The sequence below is a fragment of the Lagopus muta genome, chromosome 22 (assembly GCF_023343835.1).
Source record: "Lagopus muta isolate bLagMut1 chromosome 22, bLagMut1 primary, whole genome shotgun sequence".
NCBI lineage: Eukaryota > Metazoa > Chordata > Aves > Galliformes > Phasianidae > Lagopus > Lagopus muta.
Genome location: NC_064454.1, coordinates 4,542,715 through 4,562,311, shown reverse-complemented (window position 1 = coordinate 4,562,311; position 19,597 = coordinate 4,542,715). Strand labels below are relative to the sequence as shown.

Sequence of the window (19,597 nt, the reverse complement as noted above, 5' to 3'; positions counted from 1 at the left end):
GCCAGCACTTCAGACCCTTCCCCACTGCTATTTTCATTAGCAAAGAGCTTAATGTTGGTAAAGCTCTGCAGTACTTTCTCCTTAGAAGCTGCTACATGAAGTAATTACCAATGCAGCAAACATCAGGACGTGCAGACGCAGAAAGATTCAATTACTTTTGTGGTTTTGCCCAATAATCAGCAATAGATTTTTTTTCCTTCAATCTCGATGCTCGTGTCTTTGCATTTTGGGATGTTATTGTCCCTGCTGCACGCGGTGACCCACCTTGCCACGTGATCTGCCTTAAGTATTGGGAAGTACATGGCAGTTCTGTTATAGAGCAGAGTATTTTAAGAACATACATCTAACATAAAAGAAAGACTGCATGAAAATATCCTTCAACAGAACTGTTTTTATTGTGTAGTGAAAGACTGCATCTAAAACCAGAGGAAGAGGAATATCAAACAGCAGATTTTACCTATTACATATAAACAAAGAAGCTGTTGAGATTTGAGTGTGTAGATTTGTTACTCAAACAGAAAAGAAGCAGTGACTTGGACTTCCATCTGCATTTGATCAACTGTTAAGAAACAAGGTAACATAAGGGTGCAGCATCTCAAAAGACTGGCAAACAGAAAAGAACCTGGAGATTCATCTAGTATATGCTATGGGATGGCCTGGTAAGGTGAGCAATCAGCTGGCAGTTTTATCACTTTCTCCATTCTCTATTAGTTTCCTTTTCTTTTCATCCGTTTTCCTCTTGAAGATGCTATCTCTGTAGAACTGAAGTTCTTTGATGCTTTCCCTGATGTCATCAAGCGCTCTGAAAGAGAATTAAGGAGAGTTTCAAAATGCCTGCACACGTTTCCAGCTACATCTAGATTCTAATGCTTCTAAAAAATTCCAGGCAAGAAATAAAGAAATAAAACTCTGACATGCATGGATCACAAATCTGTCAGAAATAAACACAAGCCTCGCTATTCTTAGGTACTTGGAAAGCAATAAAAGTCTACCAAGGCTGGCATACCAGAGAGTAATGTACAGCTTATTAGTTCGTGTCACTGTGGGACATGGAAGCTCTCAAAAGCCAGCAGGTTCTACAGCTTCAACTATTAAAAGCAATTCACCATCGATCCAAGACGACAAAGAGACGAGGGCTCGAGAGACCTGTTTGCAGCTCCTGCTTTGGCCACTCATCTGCTTTCTCCATCAGCACAGGTGACTGACTTGTCTGGACCCAGTGCCTTTTGTTACTGTGCTCTGCCTGCTCTGCCTGTGTGTCTGTGCAGTACTAGCAATCTTACTGCAGGTTTTCACTGTGCAGCACACCTACCTGTGACTCCCACCACAGCCTGCTCTCCTGCCTAGCAAAGCCACCTCAAAACAAAGAGGTAAAGATGCAGCTACTTCCTTTCACTGCAATTTAGGAAAAGTCAGAGCTGCACGTACCAAATAACACCTACAAAAAGGCAGGGTAGGTGTTCCAGTGCATGGGTGTGCAACTTTAGTCTGAGCAGATGAAAGAGCAAAATGGATACACTCATTGTGCATATGGACTTAACAAAGCCTATGGATCCCAAGTTTTACACAAGACCCACAATCTCTATTCAGAAGAGCTCGCAATATTAGCAAATGTAGCTTTCTAGAAGTTACGTGTCAGTACTACATAGAATATTTCCTTCAAAAACCTCAAAGCAAGCCCATCTTTTAAGGATGCCTCAGATGCTGGCAGGAGCGAAACTCAAAATGAAACCCTTTCACAGAAAGGAGAACAAGCTCTGACATATTACAAACTCAGGAAATAGCCAGGAACAGAACTCTTATCTCCCTATGTGCAGTCTTCCAATTTTAGAGTATCTATGAGCAACTTTTGCCCAATTCAAGGACAGAAAAGAAGCCCCGTTCAGCTAGCTTTTTCATGTGGTTTCTCACCGTGATGCCTAAGAAGTGATAGATGTATCCACACTGCCAAACAAGCATTGTGGCTTGAATAGTAAACACATGGAATGAGAACAGATAAGGACGTTTTTGATTCTCTGTATTTTTGTAATTCCTTTCCTTACGCTACCCAGGCTTTTGGCTGGAGAATACAAACTGTGTGACAGGGTGCACAATCGTACCACCTCTGCTGCCTTTTTCATTAGAACAAACATGACTGGAAATCAAAGGAAGCACACAGCTCCACATTCTGCCCATGAGGCGCATGGTTCCTGCGTGACAAGCCGTGCTTTGTTAGAGATAAAAGTAGGAACCTCACCTGTGAGAAGCTGCTTTCTTTGGTGCAAATTCATATTCTTCTGGATACCAGCGTCTGTAAGTGGAAAGAAACCTCACTTTAAAAGGAAATTGGGATTCAGTAACATGCCCAGGGGCTGCTTTGGGTTTGTTACAGTTGGTGAAAGAAGCTCAGAAGTTAAACTGGCACACAGAGAAGGCACAACCCTGTGAACCCAAGCGCTACAAACACTAGAGGACCCCACTCTGAGTTGTTTATGGCTCATTCTGTCCATCAGCCTGAACAGAAGAGAGGAAGATATGAAAGAATGAGATGGCCATGCATTGCGCTGTGTGCCTGAAGCGAGGAGCTCAGGGCTTTGGGGTGGGGTGGACATGCTTCATCCCAGCCCTACTGCAATGATCCAGCAGCCTTCAGCCTTGTTTTAGAAAGGTGCATGTCACTGCCACGTCACAGGCTCCCCTAGATTATCTTCTATAGAGATATTCAATTTGGAGAATATTTACCTGCAAAGTTCTTTGACGGTGCTCACATCAATGATCCTGTAATGAAGATGCCGCATGAACTGAGGCATGTACTTGTCAAGAAACTTCTTATCTGCATGAACAGAGTTACCTACAAAGACACAGAACAAGACACTTCTTCAAAGGCACTGCAAAGCTACTATGAGCATCTAAACTAGAAACAGGCTGAGCAAGCTTGGGAAAGATCATAGGGTATGAAAAGCTATTCACAAGCAGCTCATATATCTCATTTTCTAGCAAATATGATTGTAAAGGTTTGTCAGATTCTCATTTCAGGATCACACATGGCTTAAATACATAATCCCTATATTAATTCTTCAGTTACTACAATTTCTGTCACACAGATAAGTATCAAAGCATTACACAAGAATCGGGTTTTCCACCGAGCGAAAAGAGGCATCGGTATTAATTTCATGTAGGCAGAATCCCAAGGCCGTATGTAAACGTCCCGAGTGCAATGCCAGGTAACAGGACAACTGGAAGGTTTGTGTGTGATACTTAGTTCAAAGGAAAGATGCTGTTCAGTTTACAGTTCAGATTTTTACAGTTGCTATCAGCTGTTAAGTTGCCCTTCCCAATTATAACTGTACAATGAATCATTAATGCTCAAAAGAACTTTCAGCTTCCTGCAGTAACGACGTGCAACGCCTGCTTTAGGGAACCCATGGAATAGATGATGCCATTACTAAACCTTTCTCCACTTGCAGATTTTGATTTGCACGCTAGATCTCTGCGCAGAAAACCAAAGCATCCCTGCCATGTGCATCAACCGGCCTTTCAGCATCCAGCTGGGAACTGCAGGAGGGATGACATTATTACTATTGTTAAGAAAGAACCCATTTTACCTGCAAGAGGACAGAGACCGGGGGGCGTCTGTTGTCGTACAAAGGACAGAAACTCATACTCCGCCTGCTGCAGTGAAATTTTACTCTCCTTCACAGCCTTAGTAAGGCCAGACTGCAAGAAAGAGCCATCAGTCAGAAACGAGACAGACATTATCTTCACAGATATTTCTAGAAATGCTCAGCAGCAAAAGATCAGGCAGACGTGCGCTGCTTGCTCCCAGCACGGCCAGATGAGGTAAGAGGACAAATTCACTTTGTGTTTGATAATATTCTGGCAGGTCCAATGGCCTTTGTTCACTCTGGATATCTTTAGGGCACCTCTTCAAGACGTGCAAACCATCACAAGTGAAGGTGACCACAGAACTTTCCTAATGACAGCGACGTTCCTCTGAGTTTCCTCTCTGTTGCTGAACTTTCTGGGGCGTTACTCTCAATTACTGAGCCATTATGCAAGCCTCATTTACACACCTGCATGTACATGATCCAGGAGAGTATTATATTTCTGCCTAACGAGAGGCATTCGCCTCCCCAGCATAGAGTAGTATGTATAAATAAACAGAAATAATCAGAATCCTGGCTTAAGTGTTTATCAAGATTCCTATAAATCAGAAAAGCTCCTTGCTGCTTTTTTTTTTTTTCTTTTTTTTTTTTTTCCAATAGTTAAATGTCAAATCTGCTCTAAGTGTTCTCAGTGATTTATTTCCATCTGGCTATGCTATATATTTCCGTGACTGTGCCGCAAAAATCTACTTGACAGATCCAAGTGGTGGTTAAAAAATTCATTATGTGGCTGCATTTTCATCTATATTCTAATTGCTTCTCTTTTCTTAGTCAATTAAAAATAAGTAGCTCCTCAGGAGCAGCGATAACGTACGCTACCATCTTCAATTCACTTGTGAGCTGAAGTTGAGTTTGTGTCCTCAACTGCAGAAGGGGAAAAGCTCCCATCACAGTAAATTAATATTCATTTTCCAAACCCTTGCTAATCCTTCCTAGGGAGAGTAAGATGCTAAAGGGGGGAGGGGGGAGGGCTTGTGAGTGTCTTAAAACTTCAGCACTTAATTGAAAACTGCCTTGAATTTAAATTTGTAATCAAGGATTTGAAAATCCATTCACTTTCTTGCTAAGGGCAAGGAAGAAGTTTTCCTTGGTGACTAAAAGAACCAAAAAATAATCTATTCTTGCAAAAGTTAAGTTTTCAGAGGAAAGAAAAAAAAAACAACTAGGCTTACAACGCTGAGGGGGACAGGCAAAAACACAGTTAATCAGTCTGTTTAGTTATACAAGTGCCTTAATTTTCACTGATAAGTTTGCTTTTTTGCCAGCTCTGGACTATTCTTTGCCAACTTTGTAGCTACTGTTAGCTGGGGCTTTGCAGCAGGTCCTGCTCTTCTCTGTAAGAGCTGTTCTGTGCTTATTTCACGCCATGCAGAGGAGGTCTGACAGGGGGGACTGGCTGAGGAGTTGCAGGGAACTGAATCCAACTTCTTAATCTCATGCTGAGGGGCACAATGCTTTGAATGTGGCAATTAGCAGCGGGCATCAGAGTGCTGGATCCTATTCACAGAGCCGCCCAGGCTTATCTCACCCTGTCTGCAGCTTTCTGTGTGCTGCTGCTCTGTCCCTCTCCTGGATCCATTCGCTGCCTGTTGTCCTTTGCTGATGATTCTCAAGTTAGAAAGCAGCTTTGAGCACTATTCAGACTTATAATCACAGAATGGTTTGAGTGAGAAGGGATCCTCAAAGGCTGCCTGGTGCCGCTCCCTGCAGCGCACAGGGACACCCACAGCTCAGCAGTGCTCACAGCCCCGTCCAGCCTGACCTTGGCTGCCTGCAGGGACGGGGCACCACCGCCTCTCTGGGCAACCTGTGCCAGCGCCTCGCCGCCCTCACTGCCAAACCTTCCTTATCTCCAATCTAAATCTCCCCTCCTTCAGTTAGAAACCATTCCCTTTCGTCCTGCCACAACAGACCCTGTCAGAGAGCCTGTCCCCTTCTTTAGCAATAAGCCCGGATACCAACCCCACAACCAAGCAGTTCCCAGCGTTACAGACACACAAACACGGCTGCAGCGTGCCCTGAGCGACACGTGGGACTGCGGGAACAGCCTCACAGCGCGGCCCTTGGGCTCAGAACAGCTCTTCTCCCTCTGCAGCTGAGATCGCCACGAGACATAACTCCGACCTGCGCCGTTCCCCGGCCGTACCTTGCCGTGGTGCTCCTTGCACCACTCGGACATGCCGTCCAGCAGCTCGTCGGGCTGTTTGATGATCAGATTGGGGCCCTGTGGGGAAGAAAACGGCGACGCTCAGCGGATCCCATCCCGAGGATCGCCGCCCTGGGGACGCCGAGGCTCCCCGGACCCGGCCGCGCTTACCTCGGCCAGCACGTTGAGGTCGGAGTCGGTGATGAGGCAGGCCATCTCCAGGATCTGGTCCTTCTCCACGTCCAGGCCCGTCATCTGCCACACAGCGGAGCGGCACCGTCATCGCGGCCTCCCCCCCCCCCCTCCCCCTCCGCGGGCCGCCCCGCCGCCCTCCCCTCGACCCCCTCGCCCCCTACCCCGGCACGCCCCGCACCTCCAGGTCCACCCAGACCATTCGCTGCCCCATGCCGCCGCCTCCGGCCATGGCCGCCGCCCGCCGCCGGCCCCGCCACAGCCGCCCGGCGCAGCTCCGCAGGCGACCGAGGCCACCGCGGCTGCCGCCGAGCATCGCGGCCAGGCCGCAAAGCGCCGCCGCCGCACTACATTTCCCGGCATGCCCCACGGCGGCGGCCCCAGGGCGAGAGCGGGGGGAGAGCGCGAGGGCCGCTGGGAGCCGTAGTTTGGGCCGCGGGGAGCGCCGGGAGCGGCGGGCGGGGCGCGACGTGGGACCTCCCTCAGGGTACCGGCTGCTCCGCTGCGAGGTACGGGGCGGCTTAAAATCTTGTTTGCTTCTACCCTTAGGGAAATGCGTGAGGCTGCAGCTGGTTCCCGCGTGGCTGCAGTTAAACCAAGCCGGCTCCACTTCCCAGCCACCACGGGGACTTTTCGTGAAGGAATTACACCATCAAAGGATAAAACGTGGGTGAGTCGAATGAACGAAACCAGACTGACACAGCATTAAAAGGAGTATGGTTTATCCACAGGGAGACTTGGTAGGATTCTTCTCCGAGACGAGGGGTATACAAAAGGAATCATTTCTGTATCAAAACACACTGAGATGCCACAAAGCATCGTACCACTTAAAATCTGTTTAAAAAGATGTGCAGCTACACCTGGAACAGAGAGGCCTCCCTCAGCTGCACTACAAAAATACACAGACTCTTTATAATGCACGATGCTTTCTCTGAAACTGTGGCACATTTGTTTTCTTGCATAAAGCCCTGAGGTGTAGAGTTCACACGTTTAAAATCAAGCTGCTAGGTTTGGAGGATTATGACGTCACTAGATTTACAAACGTTAAAAGGGAACTTTGATTTATCTTTCTTTTGCATAAAGTTCTTTAAAGCCCACTGCACGTGTCAGTGCCGCGTCAAGCGCCAGCTGCCCTCTCGGTAGCTCTCTCTTCTGCTGTCGTAATCGTGGCTCCATGCACTGCGATTCCTATCGTCGTAGAATGGCTCGTCTCTGCTCCCCCGGTAATGGTGCTCAGAGATGTGCCCTCTGTCTTCATAGCCATCCCTTTTACCCCTGCCATAGTCAGGCCCTCGGTCCCCTGCACGCTGTTCTCGGCCCAAATGCCTGTTGTCTGGGTAGTAGGGGTGGGAGCCCATCCTGTTTTTGCGCAGCACTGCAATGTCCGGACGCCGCAGCATGTGGGAGGCTGATGGGTGAGTGAGGGAGTGGCCGTGCTGGTACCCAGGCACAGCAAAGCCAGGCTGAGACTGCTGCCACGCAGCGCCGTGCATCTGAAAAACAGAAGGAAAAAGGCCCGGTGGATTCAATGCGCTTTCCTGCTGGCAGGGTGCTCAAATTATTCTACGGCACATTTCATACTCCTCTGTCAGCCTCTTTGACGTTAATCAAGCTGCAAATGCAAGGGAAAATGGAAATGCACCAACAAAAGGAGACTGAACACAGACTGGCTCCTACTGACTGCTTTATCTGCAGCTCAACTTGTAAAGCCCAAAGGCTGCCCCAGTGTTAAACAGCTCAGCAAAGGGAACCGTCTATCTTCTGCAATTGTCAGTTGAACACTCCAAAAATATGTTCCTGTGATTTAATACAATAATTACAGGAAACATCTGAGTACTGAAAATCGGCAACAACTCCTCTGCATGTCATCATCCATCAGCTGTGAGTGACTGCAGGGTCAGACACCATGAACAGAAGAGCACAGCTTACCCCTGCTTGTCTCTGAAGGTTGTCATGAGGTGGCAAAGGCCTCTGCATAGATGAGAACCCTGCTGCTACCATACCATCAGTATTCCTGTCGTGTCTGCAGAAAAAAAGATAAGGAAAGTTAGTCTTAAATGTTTCTAACACGAGACTATGGCCAGTCTAAGGGGCATTAGCAGTGTAGTCGCGTTGCTACCATTAGGAAAAAGAAAAATAGATAAGCTTTACCCTTAACTACTGTTGTGAGAAAGTGCAGACAGGCTTGCACAGGGTATGAGGCAGCACTCGCTTCACATCACCAGATCTTTTCTATGCTTGTATGAAAACACCTTTTAATAAGAAATGTCACTTGGGCCAGAAGCACTGGTGAAACAGATCTTCTGAAAAAAAACACTTTCAAGATGATGCTGTTCTTTTTTGCATTGGGTTTTTAGGTACCAATAATGTAGGGTGCTGAGGGTAACAACAATGCAAGTACTTAATCTACAGGGAAGAAAGGCTGAATTGTGCTTGGAATGAGTATCAGGAAAGCTAAATGTGTGAATACATTTTCCAGCTTCAACAATGCAAGCGTACTACTGGTGCAGCCTCATACCTGCTGGCTGGATGTGGTGTGCCAGAAGGGCCCAGGCTGGCTGCTCCATGTGGCAAACATGACGAATTACTGTCCTGAGATGCGTGGCTGCTCCCTGAGGAGAAACGTGAGATCCGCAAACACAGGTTGGAGCAAATTGGATAGGAAACGAACTTGTAAGATGCTAACTATTTCCACAGGATTAATTAGCTCTTAAGTATCATCAGCAATCTGCAAAAGTACATAACCCAGCTTCTAAAACAAGATACCGTAAACTGCCTTAATGCCCAGCTGGGGAAGCTGCAATCAGGCTGTGCAGTTCTGGTCAACATGCCTCTCTTTACCTGAGTCAGATGCAGAGTTTAGCACTAGCATGATAATTCAGAAGGGCCTTCAAGGGTACACAAAATAATCACACAAAATCAAAGAAAAGCCTCAGCTTGGGCACTGCCCATGCCCAAAACTGGCAGACAGTTAAAGCACAAGGATAAAAGCACAACCCTATGTGACAGCACTGCTCTGCAGCACCACCAGGGAGCAGGTGAGCAACACTGCGACAGAAGCACAAGCAACAGCTGCTATAATCCAATAACTGTAACTCTGCCAGATCAGGAGGAAGGAAGGAGGTGGCAGTTTTCTTTCCATCTAGCAACAGGGCTACTGAATGCTTCTGCGTACCTGAGCGGAACTGGATGTTGATGGGCCGTCCATAGAGCTTGATTCCATTAAGGAGATTCATTCCATACGGGACAGATTCTTCATGCTTGAAACTCACAAATGCGAATTGCTTTTGTTTACCATCTTTATCTTTAGGGATCTTAACTTTAATTACTGGGCCTGCCTGTGAATTATAAAGCAAAGCAATGTTAAAGGACAAATCAAGCAGCTTCCCAACAAGGAAAACCTAAACCAAGTGGTGTGTAATGGAGCAGCAGGAGAGATCCTACCAATGCACCAGGTGATATCTGACTCACAGAATAGCTCAGGTTGGAGATCATCTGGTCCCAACCCCCGGCCGTGGACAGGGCTGCCCCCCACCAGCTCAGGCAGCTCAGGGTCCCATCCCACCTGGCCCTGAGTGCCTGCAGGGATGGGGCACCCACAGCTCTCTGGGCAGCAGTGCCAGCACCTCACCGCCCTGTTCTGGTATTCCTCTGGATGACATCCATTCCTTGCATCGTATCACTGGCACCACTCAGCTCGGTGTCACCAGCAAACTGCTGAGGGTGCACTAGATCCCACTGTTTGTTTTGGACCGCCCAGGTGACGTCTGTGGCCGCACATGAGATGCGGAGCCCACGCGGGGGCGCTGCTCCGCACTCGGCAGAAATTTGTCCGTCCGCAGCCACCGTACACAGCCAGGGCCCGCCCCGCTATGGCGCCGGGAGGCCGCCCGCCCGGCCCCGCCCCACCCGCCCGAGTATAAAGCGCGGCGGGCGGCATGCCCTACCTGATGGAACAGCTCGAAGATCAGCTCCTCGGTGACCTTGGGGTCCAGGTTCCCTACGAACAGCGTCCGATCCGCCTCGGCGGCCGTTCCCCCCATGCCGCGGCCGAGCCGCCCGCGCTCAACGGGGCCGCCGTTTGCTCCTGCGCAGGCGCCGAAGGAAGCGAGGTCACGTGGTGAACGCGTGCGCGTACCGCCTACTTCCGGCGGCCCGGGCGGAAGTAGTGGCGGGGTGGGGGTGGCTGTGGCAGGGTGGTGTGAGGTGGGTTGTTTCTCAGGAAGCAGCAGGGCAGTGCGCTGTGAGCTCGCAGTCTCGCCGAGGGCCGGGTAGCCGCGGCCTGGTGGTGTGTGGGCTGAAGCGCTTTTCGTGAAGAAAGGCTGAGGGAGCTGTAGTTATTTAGCTTGGAGAAGGGAAGGCTGTGGAGAGGCCTCGTCGTGGCCTACTGGTGCCTAAAGGGAGCTGCTAAGCAGGAGGAGAGTGAGGTTTTTACATAGGCAGGTAGTGCTAGGACAGGAGGGAATGGCTTTCAACTAAAAGAGGGGAGGTTTGGGTTAGATGTAAGGAGAGGATTTTTTCCTCACAGGACAGCGAGGCGCTGGCACTGCGGCCCAGAGAACTGTGCTTGCCCCATCCCTGCAGGCACTTAGTGCTAGGTGGGATGGGGCCCTGGGCTGCCTGAGCTGGTGGGGGATAATGAGCCCACAGTAGGAGGTGGGGATGAAGGGGCCTTGAGCCCTTCTATGACCTTGCCCTTGTTCTATGAGTGGTGGTTGCTTAGCTGCACGAGCAAGTTGCTGCTGCAGCTTCAGGAGCAGGCAGTGCACTCAGTGAAGCTGCTCAGTGCAGTAGGGGAGGCTCCTGGAGCCCTCACTGATGACGGCAGCTGCCAGCTGGTGGCTTGAGCACACTGGAGCCGACTGTGGCAGGTCATTTCCATGCTAATATAAGGGGCCTTCAAATAATTATCAGATGGTTCTGATCAAACATCCCAGTTTAAAAACTGGGATACAGATTTTTAAGATTAACTAAATGGGTGGGATACAGGTGCAGGAAAGCTTGGAATGAGTCTTGATTCCTGGAGGGTTGAGAAACTGGGATGGGAAGCTTTGTGTGTCTTGTCCTTGTGTTCTCAGCCTTTTCTTTTTACAGGTTGCTACTTTGAGAGCTCACCTGCAAGCAGTAGGATGAACTACTTAGAACTTTTCAGTGTGACTACAAATAGCTGTTGTGAAGCCAGGCCTCCAGGATGGAGGATAGTTGTTTTTGTTTTCTTCTCTTTAATAATAATAAAAGGAGAAAAACCTCACAGCGTTGATTGGAGAACTGAGCACTTCATTTCTTCATTCTGTTTTATTGCTGCAATACTCTGTCTGATAGCCTCTACCATCCCAAGTACTGCCTCTTGTAATGACACTAACCCAGGCAGGCTGCTTTGTATTCCTTCTTTAAGCAGCTACATTACACTTTAATGTGAAGATGAAACTTCTGGTTTTATGTTTGAGCAGAGTTCTGGACAGTTATCTTTCAAGTAATGTACTTCTCCAGTGTTTTCCCATGTTGCCTGATTGTATGGTAAGTACAGTTCTCAGCAACTGTAATCCCTTGAATATTTTAGAATATGCTGGATGTAAAACAAGGATATTTTCCATCTGGGAAAAAAATGCCGAAAGGGGAAGTTCTGCATTCATTTTTCATTAGATTTCAATGCATTATGGCATATCCTATTTTCTTGTTAATTGGACCCTGTTCATTTTCTTCAGTTCATTACTTACTACCGCACCTAGAATTTATATTCATTTGGTTTAATCGTGTTCGCCTGGTTAAATTCTAAACAGTTACTCATTCAGAAAGGAAATTATTACCCTACTCTGCCAGGACTTCCACTTTGGCTTAATTTCCCTGGAGCCTCATTTACTTTCTTCTATGTTTTTTTTCCTTACTGGGTCCCCTTGGGTTTGGCTGGAATTGTTTGACAGCTTTACCATCATTAGCTTTCTACACGTGGGTTGGGCATCTCCAAATGGGTGCTGCTGTTTTGCACTTGCTGCTGTGCTCAACCTACCAAGTTGAGAGCTGTGGGATGTGGTGATGGACACCTGCTTGCTGGTGGCAGTCTTGCATGGCCCCTACTTGAAAAAATGCCCTACAAGAGAAACTGTTTCAAATTTTGCACATGTTTTTCCTAGTGCTGTTTGTAACCTTGCTTTCCACTGCCTGACACTTAAGAATCATACAATGGCCTGGGTTGAAAAGGACCACAATAATCATCTCGTTCCAACCCCCTGCTATGTGCAGGGTCACCAACCACCAGCCCAGGCTGCCCAGAGCCACATCCAGCATCCCTGAAAGCTTCCAAGGATGGGGCATCCACAACCTTCTTGGGCAAGCTGTTTCAATGCATCACAAGAAGAGCAAGCAGTTCTCAAATCGCTGCTTTTTCTCCTGGGCGATGTCATTTCCTCTTCCCAGCTCACAGGCTGAAAAAGAAGCATGGCCTCTTACTGGCCTCACTTACAGGTTGTTGTTTTTGGCTACAGATCCCTGAGCTTCCCTTCCAGCAAGGCACGGGGCTCCAGCAATGTCAGGCAGTTCACGAACCCATGGTCTGTCTGTCCTACATCTGCAGTGCAGCCTCAGAGCTGATTGCACGTTGGCAGAGCCTTCCCTCTTGCCTGATTGCACACGTTTCTGGGTTATTCAGCTGCCTCGATGACTTCTCCGTGCAGATGACAATCTTTTTTCACTGCCGTGGTAATGGGGCTGCTCAATTGAAAGTAGATGCTTGAAAATTCTCCACGCCCTGCTATCCTGCTAGAAAGCGGGTGCCTGTAATTACACCAAATGATAGAGAGATCAGTCAGACAAAGCCATCGCAGATGACAATTCTTTCACTGGAGAGCCTAAAAGAATGGGTCACACCAGCTAATACAATAACAGCACACCTTATCCCTACATGCAATTTTCATTAGGGCCATTGAACACCTGTGACTGACACACGTACAAAGAGAGGGCGAGAAGCAGAAAGAATAGCAGCTACAAGCTGAATAAACTGAGCTGTAGCTGGGCTGCCACCTCTTTCAGCATCCTTTCTCACCCTTTTACACTGGCAGTGCTATGTTCAACCTGAAACTGCCTGCACTGCTTCCACCTGCACTGCTTCCACCAGCACCTGCTAGGGATGCTCCAGCTGCTGGTGCTGTGCTTTTTGCTAGAGAGAGCAAAAGGCAAGCAGGATGCCCCAGCTTGCTGGCTGGGAAAGACTTTCAATTACTCCTGACAGGTTGCAACAGAAGGGTAATTGTAGCTACAAACTTCCCCATGAAGGGAATCATTGTGCTTTTTAAACAGACCATAAAAATCTCCAGCGATGCTGATGTTCAAACAGTTAAACAGCGATTAAAGGCACCCGCGCTACAAGACCTGGCCATGTTATTTGCAGAGAACATGTCAGCAGCTGCTGGATCCCTGCATTTACTGCGCCTCTGTGACAGCCACAAAGGTCTTTATAGAAACAATTATGTTATGCTCAGCATTAAGTACTGAGTGTCAGAGAGGTTCTGAGCTCTCCAGCGCAGCGCAAAGCCTGCACTGGTACAAACATTACAGCACAGCCCTTAGGAGCTCCTCTGGGGCTTTTTATGAAGTTCTTACCAAGAAAATGAGAGGAAACCCAGCGGAGGTGGACAAAACCCTCTGTTTCCTCCCTGATCTTCTTGTGTCACATGAAGCCTTTACGATACTCGCAATCTTTGACTCATTTCAGCCTTTCAGCATCTTCATGTGCTATCGCTCTTATTTGATGCCGGATTGTTCTGGCAGAAATAGATTTGCAAAGGGCCTCTTTTTGTAGAGATCCAGTGAGAACATTCTCAAAATCTGCGTCGCTTTCACAGCTTCTCTTTTACAACCCAATTTTCCCCCCTAAGAAATAAACTTGCTGCATTTCACTCTCATTCACGACCAGTATAACCCCATGACCAATATCCCTACGTGTGAAGGCATTCAAGGCCAGGCTGGATGTGGCTCTGGGCAGCCTGGACTGGTGGTTGGTGACCCTGCACATAGCAGGGGGAGGAAACCAGATCATTGCAGTCCTTTCCAACCCAGGCCATTCCATGATTCTGTGTGTTTTCTGTTGCTCTCTCCATTTTTTTCTTTTCCCCCACTGTTTTACTTCTTCCATAACACTTCCTATTGCAATTCCATCAGTAGCCCCTGAGCCACACAGTCCCCTTTACAAATGACTCCAATTAATGACAGTCCCTGGGAGCACGTTGCATGTCCATGGCTTTACAGTAATTGACAGCAATAAAGCATTACAGTGTGAATCAGCACAGCTGACTCCTACAGCTTTGTAAACAGTGTCAGAGCATCCGAGTATACCTTAATAGCAGAACCAAGTTGTATGAGATGATAAGCATGGAGAAAAGAAGGCTGCAGGGTGACTTCATTGCAGCTTTTCAGTACCTAAAGGGAGCCTACAAACAGGAGGGGAATCAACTCTCTGGAGGGGTAGATGACAGCAGGACAAGGGGAAATGTTGAGGGAGGGAAGATTTAGGTTGGATGTCAGGGGGAAGTTCTTAACTATGAGAGTGGTGAGGTGCTGGAACAGCTGCCCAGAAAGGTTGTGGATGCCCCCGTGATTCTGTGATTCTGCAATAAGGAAGTTTTAAGGCCATTCAAAGCCCTGGCAGAGGGTTGCTGTATTCTCAGCTGTAGGAAGGATGAGGAATCACTTCTCAGAATCAATCTATGAAGTTGGGAAACACCTCTCAGATCCCCAAACCCACCCCCACCGTGCTCACTGACCGCGGCCCCGAGTGGCACATCCCCACATTTCCTGAACGCATCCAGGAACGGTGAGCCCACCGCCTCCCTGGGCAGCCTGTTTCAAGGCCCGACAGCTCTTTCAGAGAACAAATCGGTCCAGACACCCAACCCCACCCCCCCGTGGAGCTACGCGGGGCCGTCATCTCCCGCACCCGGTGCCGCACATCTCCGCGCTCCTCGCCGTTCGCTGTTGCGGCCGCGCGGTGTCAGCATCGCCCCGCGCCGCATCCATCGGAACCCGCGCCGGCGTTCGGCTTTGCAACGCAGACGTACCTGGGAACCCTCAGGCCGAAGGATCCCGAGGTGACTTCGCCCCATAAACCCTGCTTCTCACAACCGGGTGCGTGGCCGGAGCTGCTGATGCGAAACCAACTGCCAAAGGTATGAGTGTTAAAATAATGCCAGTTCGGATGAGGAATGCACTAAACGGGCTGCTCCATCATCCTGTCTCCTTGGAGCCCGGGGCTGAAAGGTCTCTCAAGTGCTCCTCCTGACCCTTGGAGCTTCTTTGCACTGGGATGTCCCCATGCTGCACACTGTACGTGTTCCCCCCTTGCCATCATACACAGCTTGTGGTGCACTAGAATAAGTGGTGGTGACACCAAGGTTGTTTCCCTGCCATCTGAAATGGGAACAGAGATGCGTGTTTTTATAGCACACAGACCTTAGCTTGGTACTCACATGTACCTGTCCTCACTGTGAGCTAAGGTCTGCCAAGCTGCTCTGGGGCTGCTCAGGGCATTTCTGTGCCAGAGCAGCTGTCCTGGGGCCTGGGTTCAGGCTGAGCTGCTGCAGGGCAGAGCCAGCCCCTGCCTGGCCCTGGGCACAGGAATGGTTCCCAAAGGAGGAGGAGTTCTGCCTCCTGTTCACTTCTGGGTGCTCAAGGAAAGACTGAAAGTGCTGCTTGCTATGCCAACACGCAGCTGCCCTGCCTCATCCCCCCAGGTATGTGTGCCAGCTGCAAGGGGAACACTCTCACCAAAGGGAAGATGCCAGCAGTAAATCTAATGCTGAAAATGAAAATCCAGTGGTGCTGCAGCCTGAGCCCCTAAGGAAAGCACTGAGGACGTAGATGTGCACTGATGTTGCCCTGCCAGCCCCAGGCTTGCTGCGGGTCACAGAGAACAAAGCCAGGTCTATGTGCTTGTGAACTTGCCCAGAGTTTAGATTTATTACCTTTCAAGATATTGGGCTGAGATCTGTAAGACCAGATTGCGATTGGCAGAGGCAGGTTCCTGCTCCTTTGGCTCATTCCTGGAGCTCTTCACCAGCACAGCTCCTGTGCAACTGTCTGCAGCCTCCCTGTGCGTTCCTGCCTCCCTGCTTTCCATCTCTATTGAAATCTCATTGCTAGACATCTGATTTCCATTTTCCCTGGTACTTTTAGTTCAATCAAAGTGTGTGATTAGGGCTCTGTGGGCTCCATTGTCATCTCTACCTAAGTGCTTCTCTGATTGATATAAACAGCATTTCGATATTTATGCTGTGGTGAGTGGAATGTGTTTCTCTGGTTACTTTACTGGATAATGCACAATATCTGCCACTAAAGGGAGGAAAAATTGAGAAGGAAAGAAAAAAAAAAAGTTCCTGCAGAAATGGCGTAGGGAGGGGAAGAACAGAAGGCTGATAGGACAGGGCTGTGCTTCATTCTGGGTTCATCAGCACCATAAGGAGCACCTGCAGCACTGTGGAGGTGATAAAGGGTGTTTGGGAAGCAGGGTGATGCAGCATCTCTGGGTTTTTGTGGTTTGGGTTCCACCTGGATCTTGCTGCTGTGATGTCAGAGCCAACTTGGAACTGAGCTAGCTCGTGTTACACCTGCAGAGTGCAGGATCAGACCCAGGCTATAGCTGAGGATCGTTTTTGAGCTTTAGCAGCTCCTGGGGGTGATCCAGACCCTGCAACACCAAACCTGCTGCAGCACACCTGTGATGCCCTCTCACATGAAGTGCAGGTGGATCCTCGCCCTCGGGAAGCAGGTAGGTGCAGTGTTGTGTGGCGCAGAGCTGCTTCTCAATGTGAATGGCATCTTTATGGAGTTGTGTTCCCTGTGCTGCCATCAGAGTGTTCCTGAGTGGGGGTCAGAGAGGGATCCCTGTTGGGCATGGCGATAGTGGATGCCCACCTCAGTGTGGGCTGGTATCTGGATGATTACATGGATGCTGCTTGTTCTGGGAGCCTTAAAGTAGAAGCACTCTTCTCTTTTTTTTACATAATTCTTAAGTGCAATGAAATTAGATGTCCTCTTCTGTTATGTTTGCAAGAAAATGCATAAGGCGAGTGCTGCAGAAGCAAATGTTTTCAGTTTCAGATAATTTTAGAGAAGGGGGACAAGTATTTGTTGAAAATGAGTTATTTGAATGATATGGAAAGTGGGAAAGGAGACAACTGTATTTATGCATTTATTTTCTGAGATGTAAACTTCCAAACAGCACCTGCCATACTGCTTTCACACACACAGGGGCTACTGCAGTTCTGTAGCTTTCTCCCATAAGCATCACTGGAGTTGCAGACACAAAAGCTGGTGGTTCTATTGGCAGCAGGTTTGGGTCTCACCCCTTGCGTGGTCTCAACCCCAAGACTCACCCTGCCCTGTGCGCTTGTTACCTCTCACCCTTGTTTCCTCTTTTACTCATTGACAGATTTAAGCAGCTCTCTTTCTGGTTGAGGTTTCTGTGCTGCAATTAACTACTGTAGGAGTGTTTTACAGTCCTGTGGAAACCCTTTCCATCCACTTTGTTTTAAATGGTTCTATCTTTTATTCCTAGTTTCCAGGAGTATAAAACTTTACTACATTTGCTGCAAACCTTCATACTTTGCTTTGCGGTTTATTGCTCCCTCTGCAGATATATCTTACTCATAAATAAGGCTTTCATCTCTACAGTGCTTGCTAAGAACTGTAATGGATCTGAGCAGTTTCATTAATGGGGCTTTGCTGAGGAATCCCGGCGTGATTCATATCACACCTCAGCCTTTGCTTGGCCCAGCAGTGCAGAACTCAGAGAGCTGGGCAGCTGTAGGTTGCTTGGCTGGGTTTATTAATGCCCCAAATGCAGCTGGTGTTTGGGAGGCTGTTGGGACTTGGGCTTGGTGGATGGCTGCAGCATTGGATTTTAGTGCTGGGGTTGCTTTGGGCTGCCTGGATTTGGGCATGGAGGCTGAGCCACATGAGCCTGCTGTGTGGTTGCTGCAGTCCTGCTCTCTCCTTGGCTGCAGTGTGGCACAGCAGATACGGATTAGTGCTTGTTTCTGGGTTGGGGAAGCCCTAACTTCATGGCTTCTCCCTTAGCAGTGGGTGGTATAAGCACAACTTGCTCAGCACCTCGTGCAACAGAAAGCAGGAAATAAGGCATAACTGAGCTCCAAAGATGTCATCCTTCACAACTGCCAAGGGAAAGCAAGCACTGTCCCACAGACATGGCTCACGAAATGGGGCTGCACGGCCAACCCCGTGTCACAGCATCAGCTTGAGCCTCAGCATTGTTCACTCAGCCCAAGCACACTGAGCTCTGTGAAAATATTTATCCAACTCCTCAATGAGCTGGAATCAGTGGCATAACCACACTTGGATGTGCTGCTCCACAGCGCAGCCTCTCCAGGAAGCTTTGGCATGTCCTTTCACTTTGTTTGTCAGGATTCACCCCTGCCTCCCTCCCAACACAATAAGTCAGCAGACAAAGCTGCTGGGTTTGACATGGCAGTCAGGAACACGAGCTGGGAAGGGCTTGGGAGCAAATTCACATCTTGCTACCTCCTTGCTGGCAGCAGAGCAAAGCGATGCTCGTTGCAGTGGCAGTTTACCCCTGACTGGATAGCGGGGGGGTGAGTGGGAGCAAAGCGTGCTGTGTGGAGGCTGATGCTTGCAGATCCATTTGTTAAAATGCATATTCTTAGAGTCCAATCCGTGGTGGGTGCAAATTGGTGCTGGAGTCAACAGGGCAACAGCAGCTGCAGTCGGTGGAGTTAAGTGTAAACTGCTCTAAGATTCCCTTAGCTGGAAGGTTCTCTGTAGTGTTGATATTTATTTTTAAAAGCTCTTAATTCTGGCTTGATTAGGAATGAATCTGACCATTGCCAGCTCCCCAGGTGTGTGTGAGGGTCAAGTGAAGGGGTACAAGTAATGAGTTTGAGTTTCCTATGGACTGAAGGCGTGGACTTGCTGTAGGATGTAGAAGGAACAGTAAAAGGAGGTTTCTACTCTAGAATCATGGAATGGTTTGGGTGGAAGGGAGCTGAAGGCCGCCTGGTGCCGCTCCCTGCAGCGCACAGGGACACCCACAGCTCAGCAGTGCTCACAGCCCCGTCCAGCCTGACCTTGGCTGTCTGCAGGGACGGGGCACCACCGCCTCTCTGGGCAACCTGTGCCAGCGCCTCACCGCCCTCACTGCCAAACCTTCTTCCTCAGCTCCATTCTAGATCTCCCATTTTAGTTTGAAACAGCTTTCCCTTGTCCTATGACAACAGACCCTGCTAAAATATCTGTCCTTTCTTACAGCCCCTCTTCAGACACTGCTTATTTCTGTGAAAATTCCAGGGATTTGCTATGCTTGGAATTCCTGCTGTCCCATAGACAACCACCTCAAAGTAACCTGTTCCTCTGAGCCCCCCCCCCCGAGCAGCATTGCTAAAAGCAGCTCTCCTGGACTCGGTTCTCCCTGCCTGCTGGCTGCCTGAGTCCTGCTTCCCCACGCGGGAGGGCTGGGGCTGGCAGGTATCGCATTATCAGATGGTTTATGGCCCCATTTGCCAGTGTCGAGATCTGCTACCAAGCCTCCAAATGTCAAAGCCAGGAGCGGGGATGCAGACAATGAGAACAGGTGGGCTGTGTGCATCTCTGG

General features: G+C 49.0%; 2 protein-coding genes across 2 annotated transcripts; both read right to left on the bottom strand.

Moving 5' to 3' along the window:
* Window positions 1-371: 371 nt before the first annotated feature.
* Window positions 372-6,298, bottom strand: REXO2 (RNA exonuclease 2). The gene is made up of 7 exons (XM_048968485.1): window positions 6,164-6,298; window positions 5,962-6,045; window positions 5,791-5,868; window positions 3,585-3,696; window positions 2,722-2,830; window positions 2,237-2,290; window positions 372-802 (listed from the first exon to the last, which is right to left on the bottom strand). Exons 1-7 carry the CDS (start codon window positions 6,296-6,298, stop codon window positions 673-675), a joined length of 702 nt encoding a protein of 233 aa, XP_048824442.1. The 3' UTR covers window positions 372-672.
* Window positions 6,299-6,687: 389 nt separating this feature from the next.
* On the bottom strand, window positions 6,688-11,195 carry RBM7 (RNA binding motif protein 7). Its single transcript, XM_048968484.1, has 5 exons — window positions 9,930-11,195; window positions 9,158-9,320; window positions 8,501-8,594; window positions 7,912-8,005; window positions 6,688-7,475 (listed from the first exon to the last, which is right to left on the bottom strand). Exons 1-5 carry the CDS (start codon window positions 10,023-10,025, stop codon window positions 7,089-7,091), a joined length of 834 nt encoding a protein of 277 aa, XP_048824441.1. The 5' UTR covers window positions 10,026-11,195; the 3' UTR covers window positions 6,688-7,088.
* Between the last annotated feature and the right edge of the window lie 8,402 nt (window positions 11,196-19,597).